General features: G+C 46.2%; 1 protein-coding gene across 1 annotated transcript; it reads right to left on the minus strand.

Moving 5' to 3' along the window:
* Positions 1-1,262: 1,262 nt before the first annotated feature.
* Positions 1,263-8,039, minus strand: CD180 (CD180 molecule). Its single transcript, XM_061358900.1, has 3 exons — positions 7,701-8,039; positions 3,942-4,108; positions 1,263-3,517 (listed from the first exon to the last, which is right to left on the minus strand). The coding sequence occupies exons 1-3, from the start codon at positions 7,788-7,790 to the stop codon at positions 1,792-1,794; spliced, it is 1,983 nt and encodes a 660-aa protein (XP_061214884.1). The 5' UTR covers positions 7,791-8,039; the 3' UTR covers positions 1,263-1,791.
* Positions 8,040-8,377: the final 338 nt, after the last annotated feature.

Consider the following 8,377-nt stretch of genomic DNA (forward strand, 5'->3'; position numbering starts at 1 on the left):
GCTCCTGGGGATGGGCTCAGGGGGAGGTTTATGTACAGAGCATGTCAGTGGCTGCAGAAACAGGGAATACAGGGATCAGCAGTCAGAGAGTTGTGAGCAGAGACAACGTCTTGGTACCCCTAATCCGTGAACGCTTATAGACAACTAGAGAAGCATTAGACATCTCCCCCCTGCGTGCTCTTGGGCAGCATGCGGCTATAAAGGCAGGAGGAGGAAAAGCTGTGGGGTAAGGCAGGCAACATACATGATGTGAAAGCATCTGAAAGCTGTAAGAATCCTGTTGTGTTTGATCAGTAATAGTGGCTTTTCAAGTAAGAAAGGTATTTCTTCCTTGAGAAGACCAGGCAGGGATTTTGGCAGCCATATCTTCAGAAATGAGCAAAAGCTTTCTAGTTCAGCAGGGATCTTCGAAATCTTAGCTCATCAGCATGTTAGGGAGGAAAATGTTGAGGAAATGCCTTTGGGGCTGAAGCTGAATGTGGAGTCCTGCATGGGAAGTGTTGAGAGGGGGCGCACCTTCCACATCTTGGTGACACACTGGAGAGCCTTTGCATGGCAGGGCAAGTCTCCACATGGTGCATCCTCTGTTGTGGAGACAGAAGGTTCATACTCTCTGACAAGGTTGTGTCTGTACATGAGGGTTAGCCTGTTATTAAAGCACTAGTGCCATAAATCATGGTATGGTAACACAAGGCAGATGAGCAGGCACACCCTTGGTCAAATGCACATATTCTGTCTTGCCACTGGGTTTATTCACATATGTCAGAAAAAGGGATTTGATTGTTCAGTAAATGTAAATAATAAGTGTTGGTTGTTTTTTTTCTGTCTGGCTGTTGCATATCCCACTGGAGCAAAGAGACTCCAATTTCTCTCCAGGGACGCATGCAACATGGGATAGCTGTTAGTACCAGGAGCACCGGTGGGATGAGGTTGCTGCTGCCACTGCACCACCCCCCTTTGCAGTCTCTGGTTTTCTCTACTTTACTCCTTCCAGAGGAAGCAGTTCAGGCTGGCACAGGAAAGCCTCATAGCTGTTGATGTTGGGTTTTTGCCCTGTGCAAGCAAAGCATGGTGCCAAGCACCCATGGATTCTTGATCAAATCTGCGAATTTTATGGTTAGAGATGAAATCGCTGCTGGGCCCTGCTTACTATGGGGTCTAGGAAATAGTACAGGAGCAGGGCCTGTCCTGGGTGAGAGATGGGCTGAGGTTTAATGTCTGGGAGCTAAGGATCAAAAATACTTTGCAGGCTCCCTAATCTGAGTACCCTGATGAAGGGCTGCCCATTTTTCCCTCATAATGATAAAGGCTCTACCAGTCTTACAGGAGCGGATCTTAAGTGACTATGAATGTTGTGCCTGTTCTTCCCAGAAAGATGTTTTTCCTTTTAACAGACCCACCTCTTAAACAGCACTGATTTTCAAGGGCATTTGATAGAGGTGGGTGTTTGGTTGGTTTAGGTTTGGGTTTTGTCTGTGGGAGTGGTGGTGGGAGTTTGGTTTTCTTTTTTTAATCATTGGATCTTCCCTTTACAAATGCATTAACTGTAGTAGCTGGGGCACCAGGGCTAACACTGAGTTGAACTGGGATTTCAGACAAGTTACTCATGTTCAAGGCTTAGGTCATAGTTTATTTTTCCATCTCTCAATAATTCTTTCATTATTTTTTTTTAATTATAATACAAATGGACAGCGTATTACAAAAGTTAAGAAAATACATGTCACAAAACCAGGAAGTTATTTTTCATCTTCATACAGTTGCTGTAGACGCTTCTGTGTCTCCATCGTACACTTATATTTTCTGGTAATTTTTCTGGAAATAGCGAGCACCCCAAAGGAGGATGACAGCACAGAATAAAAGAGCCAGGACAACTGCAATGATTCCTCCTGTGGTGATCCCACAGGAGAGTGAAACAGTGGCCAGCTGAGCCCCAGACTGCCATTTGGGTTCAGAGCATCTTGTTTCTTTAGGGTCCTCAATTTTATCCAGATTCTGCTTGTACCAGGTGATTAAATCGATATTGGAGCAGGTACAGTTCAGAGGGTTGTAACTTAAATTGATGATGCAGTGGCCAGCTAGGGGTGCTAGCTTGTCATGTGGTACGATGTGGATTCTGTTGTGTGCAAAATTAAGATAGATGTTCTTGAGGCTCAAAAATGCATCTGTGCTGAATGCAGCAAGTTTATTGTGGCTCAGATCAACATGCTGTAACTTTTTGAGACTGTGAAATGCTTGGTTACCTATTGCTGTCAGTTCACAGGATGATAAAATTAGCACCTCTAAATTGGGTACCTCTTGGAACAGTTTGTCATTTTGCACGATCCCCAACTCAAAGTTATTTTGACTAAGGTCTAAGAATATGAGGCTTTCCAGGCCTTGAAAGAGATGCTGAATGCTAGTATTAATGTGGGAGAAGGAAAGATTCAGCACTTGCAAGAGATGCAGATTTCGGAAAGGGCCCTGTGAAGTGTTGATATGAAGAGGAGTGGAAGCAAGGTCCAGCAGCTCCAGGCTAGCACTGTCTTTCATGAACACATCGTGGAGGTGCAGCTTGATGTTGTGGCTCAGATTCAGTTGCCGAAGACTGCTCAAACCGCTCAGTGCTTCCCTACAGCAGTCAAAGCTTTCGATATAACTCTTACTTAAGTCAAGATGCTGAAGCTTTGCCAACTTTTCCAAACAGCCAGAGCCCAGTTGCAGGAGCGCCAAGTTCCCCTTGATGTGGAGGTGGGTAAGGGAGGGGAAGGAGGCAGAGGTGATGTTGCAGAGATGCTCAAAGGAGTTTGCGTTCAGAACTAACTCTTCTAGTGAGCTCATGCCACTGATGCCAGCAGGCAACTTGTTGATGTGGGTTTCAGTTAGATCCAGCTTGCGGAGCGTGGTCAAGCAATGAAACGTGTCGGCGTTCAGGTTCTTGAAGTGCCGTAGCTGCAGATAGAGATCTTTGACAGAGATACTACAGAGGCCTTGTAAAACATCTGGGGTTATGAAGGACTCCTTTTGCATACCGTGAAACGTTCCCAGCCAAAGGGTCTGGCCTGTGGAATTCCGTAGCCCCGCTAGGATTCCAGGGATGTCAGCACAGCCCCCAAAGTCCAAACTGTAGAAATGGGACTGGAAAGCTCCAGGTTCAATGTATGTAATGTCATTGCCTTTGAAGATGAGTGTTATATTGCTGGTCTTCTGCAGAAGAGAGACATCTGCTGCTGTGATTGTTTTTATGTTGTTCATTTGAAAGTCAAGGTATTTGAGGTTTTGAGTAGGGAAGTTAGGAGGAAGTTGCAGCGAGGAGATGTGGTTATTGCCCAAGATGAGTGTATCTAAGCTGTCCAGGTTCGTCATTGGAATAAAGGACATACTGGTTATTCCCGTCTGTGTTAAAACAAGCTGCTTCAGGGACTGTGGGCCAACAAAAGCTGTGTCAGACAGAAACATGAGCAGGTTTCCCGTCAGCACAAGTGTCTTCAGCTGCTTGTTGCTGTGAAAGGCACCATCATATACCCAATTTATCTGACACCTTGAGAAAACAAAAGAAACCAGCATCAGTGGCCTATCTTGTAAAGCTGTCCCCATATATATGATAGCCCAAACTGCACTTCATAACTGTAAAAACTCATGAGCAATTGCTTTCACCAGGATAAAAGTTTCTTTTTTTCCAGTACTGCTTGCCTGGTACTTGTAAGCTCCCATTTAAATACAGGGTCCTGGTGAGATGAAAAATCTGCCCTGAAATGATGGATGTGAGGAGGTATCTATGGAAGTCAGGGTGACGCGAGGTTTTAAGCATCCAACTAAATAAAACGAAAATCTGTTTTCCTGATTTCCAGGAAAAGAGGAAATACTGGGCATTTCCAAGGACCAAACTTGTCTTTCTCTAGGTTTTAGGGAACCATATCTTTATAGAAAAGGGAATAAAAAGATTAGCATAGGAATTGGTATACCTTGTTAAGTCCAAGAGGATAAGAGACTTCAGCACAGAGAAGGTTGAATTCTCGAGGGAAGGGAGCACGTTGAAGCTGAAGTCGAGGATTTCTGTTGTGGCAGGCAGTCCTTCAGGAATCTTCCTCAGTTCTAAACCTTCACAGTTGTAGCTTTTATTTACTGCAATCTGTGAAAATTATATAGTGAAACTGAAGAAGTGCACACTGTGGATGTAAACAGGAAAATATGGCACTGAAGAAAACCCAAACCAAACACCAAAACCAATCACCATTTTGAATTATTTAAGAACACAGCAGCCGGAGCGCTGGGGAGCCTCAGCACAGGCTTGTAATGCACTGCCCTGGGTTTGTGGAGTGTTTTTAAAACAAATGCCTTGAATCTGTCTTGTACTAACTTGAAGTGTGTCTCATCTGTAGTACTTTCCTATCAAAGTCAGCAGGGTGACCATGAGCCGACACTGTGCCCTTGTGGCCAAGAAGGCCAATGGCATCCTGGGGTGTATTAGAAGGGGGGTGGTTAGTAGGTCGAGAGAGGTCCTCCTTCCCCTCTACTCTGCCCTGGTGAGACCTCATCTGGAATATTGTGTCCAGTTCTGGGCCCCTCAGTTTAAAAAGGACAGGGACCTGCTGGAGAGAGTCCAGCGCAGGGCAACTAAGATGATTAAGGGAGTGGAGCATCTCCCTTATGAGGAAAGACTGAGGGAGCTGCGTCTCTATAGTTTGGAGAAGAGGAGATTGAGGGGTGACCTTATTAGTGTATATAAATATATAAAGGGGGAGTGTCACGAGGATGGAGCCAGGCTCTTCTCAGTGGCAAACAATGAAAGGACAAGGGGTAATGGGTACAAATTGGAGCACAAGAGGTTCCACTTAAACCTGAGAAGAAACTTCTTCTCAGTGAGGGTGACGGAACACTGGAACAGGCTGCCCAGGGAGGTTGTGGAATCTCCTTCTTTGGAGACATTCAAAACCCGCCTGGACACGTTCCTGTGTAACCTTATCTAGGTGTTCCTGCTCCGGCAGGGGGATTGGACGAGATGACCTTTTGAGGTCCCTTCCAATCTCTAACCTACTGTGATACTGTGATACTGTGATGTGAGGACTGTTTACTTTTCTGGATGAATTATCCCAGAGAAAGAATCCCTGCAAGGTACTTTTAAATTCTGAATTTCATTAATCTGGTAACAAAGTTTATTCTAAGAGAAGTCTTGAGAAAACCTTGAAGAGAGGATGTAAAAAAAAGAGCAGGATTGAAAATGTTTCTGGAAGGAAAATTTCCAAATTGGATCTGAACTGCAGTTACACCCCGCAGTAAGAGCACAGTGGGAAGGCTTAGCTCAGGCTAGACAAAGATAGCCTTTAAAATTTCTGTGAAGGCTTTTCAGCTTAACTGCAAATAAATCAATCTCTTCTATAGAGAAATCCACTCTGTGGATACCAGGGACAACCATTAAAGGTGTCTGACCTGCCTTTGCCTGGTGCCTGCATGAAGGTCAGTCAAGCACGGAGGGAAGAGTCACCCTGACACAGCCTGCTGTGCTGCTCAAGGCAATGGAAATGCTCAGAGCATCACATTCATCCCCTGCCAACCTGTGATGGTAGTGAAGGCACAGCCAGCATCATGTCAGCCTCCTCCTCACCCAGCCCTGCTCCCAGAAGGAAAGTGGGTGGCCTGTGAGGGGCAGGGTCCCTGTGGCCGCACGGGAGCCGCAGCTATGGCAATATCCTGCCAGAAAGCTCAGAGATGTTCTGCTTGTAGGGAAGAAAATGCACGTATTGCAGACAGCTGGTCAGTCTGACTGTTTTAATTGGACTCAAAGCTATTCTATTAGCTGGAGTAAGGCAAGCACAGGGGGCAGTGGGTTGTCTGAAGAGAAACGCACTGGAGCATGGAGTCCATGTTGAGTAGGGAACAGTGCAGGTGTGTGCGCTGTGGCCCACTGGGGTTTTGTGGAGGTGCATGTGGACCAGTGCATGGAGTTCATGTCTTTCCATTCACATGGGACTGTGTTTGAGAGCAAACCATGCCTGTGGCTCAGGTGAAACAGGTGGACACTGACTGAGCTGGATGGCCTCGCTGGAGGGGTATAGCAGAAGTATTTCTTGCAAGCCACAAGCTGTATAGGGTGAACACTTTCTTCCTTTCCTCTGACGCACAAATGGTGTAGCTGGAGAGTGCTGGGGAAGTGCCATGTCCCTGTGCTGCTGCAGCCAGAGCAGCCTGGCGGGCAGAACAGAGGGATGCGGTAGCAGTGTGGTGAAGCTGGGAGGAAGTGGAAAGAGACTTTCACAACGAAATGCTCCACTGGGTGGGGTGTGTGGCTCCTTGGCCCACCCGTGTCACTGCTGGAGCTCAGACCCCAGGACTGCATCTGCAGGGAGGGACAAGCCAGGTCTGCTCACAGCTAAGCCCCTATAGCAGGTGCTTGGCATGACCTGGGGACAGAAAACCAGCCCAGTACCTGCTGTAACAGCATGTGACCATAGCACAGGGGCTGAAAACTAAACCACAAGAATCTTCACCTTAGCACAAGGAAGAACTTCTTTACATTGCAGGTTGCAGAGCACTGGAACAGGCTACCCAGGGAGGTTGTGGAGTCTCCCTCTCTGGAGACATTCAAAACCCGCCTGGATGTGTTCCTGTGTAACCTGCTTTAGGTGGCCCTGCCTTGGCATGGGGGGTTGGACCAGGTGATTTCCAGAGGTACCTTCCAACCTGTGGAATGTGATTCTATATGTCAGGTCCAGCCTAGAACAACTGAAATAATACAGTGCTGGTAACTACTAAAATAAACAGCAAAATACAGACTTAGAAACGCTAGTGGTTTTATAAAAGTTATAAAGGTTTATAAAAGTGGTTTGATAAACAAAGAAGAGCTCATGGAGCTCACTGCTGTGGTGCATGGTTCAGGAAGACAAAAAGTATATAGCTGTCACTGTAAATGAGAACAGTGCCAATGTTTAACCATTCAAATAAAGCAGTGAGTAAGTGAGCTCTTGCCATATGCTTCAGGGCATGGAGTGGCTCTCACGAACAGCTGAGGAACAGCCATCCTCTAAGGTATCCCACTGTGCAACTCCAAGCACTTGGGGATTTGTACATTTAATTCAGTAAGGAATTTGCTATTAGCCCCATATGTGCACTGTGAAGGGCTGGATCTCCATGGTGCCTCTTCCATGCATCAAAATCCTTGTCTTTTTTTTTTTTTTTTCCCCTTGTCTCCAACACAGAAAAGAAAAAAATCAACCCACAACACTATTTATGTGTCAGCCTTTTTTCATGCCCTTGAAAAATCCTGGTACTTACTACCCTTGTGTGGTATCACACATTGACCAAATAGCAAATAGACACACAATCACCACTGTGTACAAATTCCTGTACGGAGAATGCAGCAGAAGAGGCAAAATCCTTGTATTTGTCCTCTGCCTAGCTCTAACAGCCACTAAACACCCCTGTGAAACCTTATCATCCTTAGAGATCCCTGAGAGGTGAAGTATGGTGCTGGGCTCCCAAAGTCCCTGGCAGCAGTAGGAGAGAGCATGAGGATGCACAAATGTGCAGGTGTGAGGAGGAGAACAGTGACCGATGTCCCTCAGCACATCTCAAGACACCTGCCTTATTTCTCTGATAAAGGCCCTCAGATCCCCCTGAGAGAAACCCCCTGGGAAGTGAAAACAGCCTAACGTCAGCAGGCAGGCATGCACCAGAGATCGTACACAGCTCCTGCATCTCTGGGGGGACCGGCGGCTCTCACTCACCTCCACACACATCTTCTCAGCAGTGCTGGGTGCTTCGCAGCTCAGGCCGGTGAGCACTGTGAAAATCAAAAGGTACAAATCACAGGCCATTACGGAGAGAGGAGCGTTGCTAAAATGGGTGATCTGGTGCTATCTTCCCTCAACAAAAGCAAGACTGAGCAGCCAAGGTCACACAGGTTGGGCAAGTCAAATGGAAAGCAGGTCATAAGAAATGTTTGCTGAACGTCCCAGATTCAGTGTGAGCAAAACAGTGGTTTCAGAGTGAAAGAGGAACTTTCCTGCTTTAAATATAGTCAAATTACTGTGCACTGACACTTCTTTGGGGCAGAACAGAGTTTTTAAAAACAAGAACTGTGGGAAATTGGCTTTTATGCTCATGTAGAGCGAAATGCCCCCACTAGGTACAGGCCAGTAGAGTGTGAAAGAGGAGGTAGAACAAGAAAAGGGCAGATGAGAATTCAGCATCTCAACAAAGGGGAATTTAATGCAGTGAGAAGTTTGAGTTGGAAAGAATTTGGTACATTGCTTATGAAAGTCACAAGAACTCGAAAGTCGTAAGAACTCACGAAGCAACTGAAAAGCAGGGCTCTGCTGAGGGGACTGGTGGCAATAGTGTACTTGACAGTGTCAGGTTTACAGCTGGACTTGACCTTAAAGGTCTTTTCCAACCCAAATGA

This window comes from Neopsephotus bourkii, unplaced genomic scaffold (genome assembly GCF_033783945.1).
Source record: "Neopsephotus bourkii isolate Nb327-2 ecotype Australia unplaced genomic scaffold, CSIRO-AGI_Nbou_v1 NB_955, whole genome shotgun sequence".
Classification (NCBI taxonomy): Eukaryota; Metazoa; Chordata; class Aves; order Psittaciformes; family Psittacidae; genus Neopsephotus; species Neopsephotus bourkii.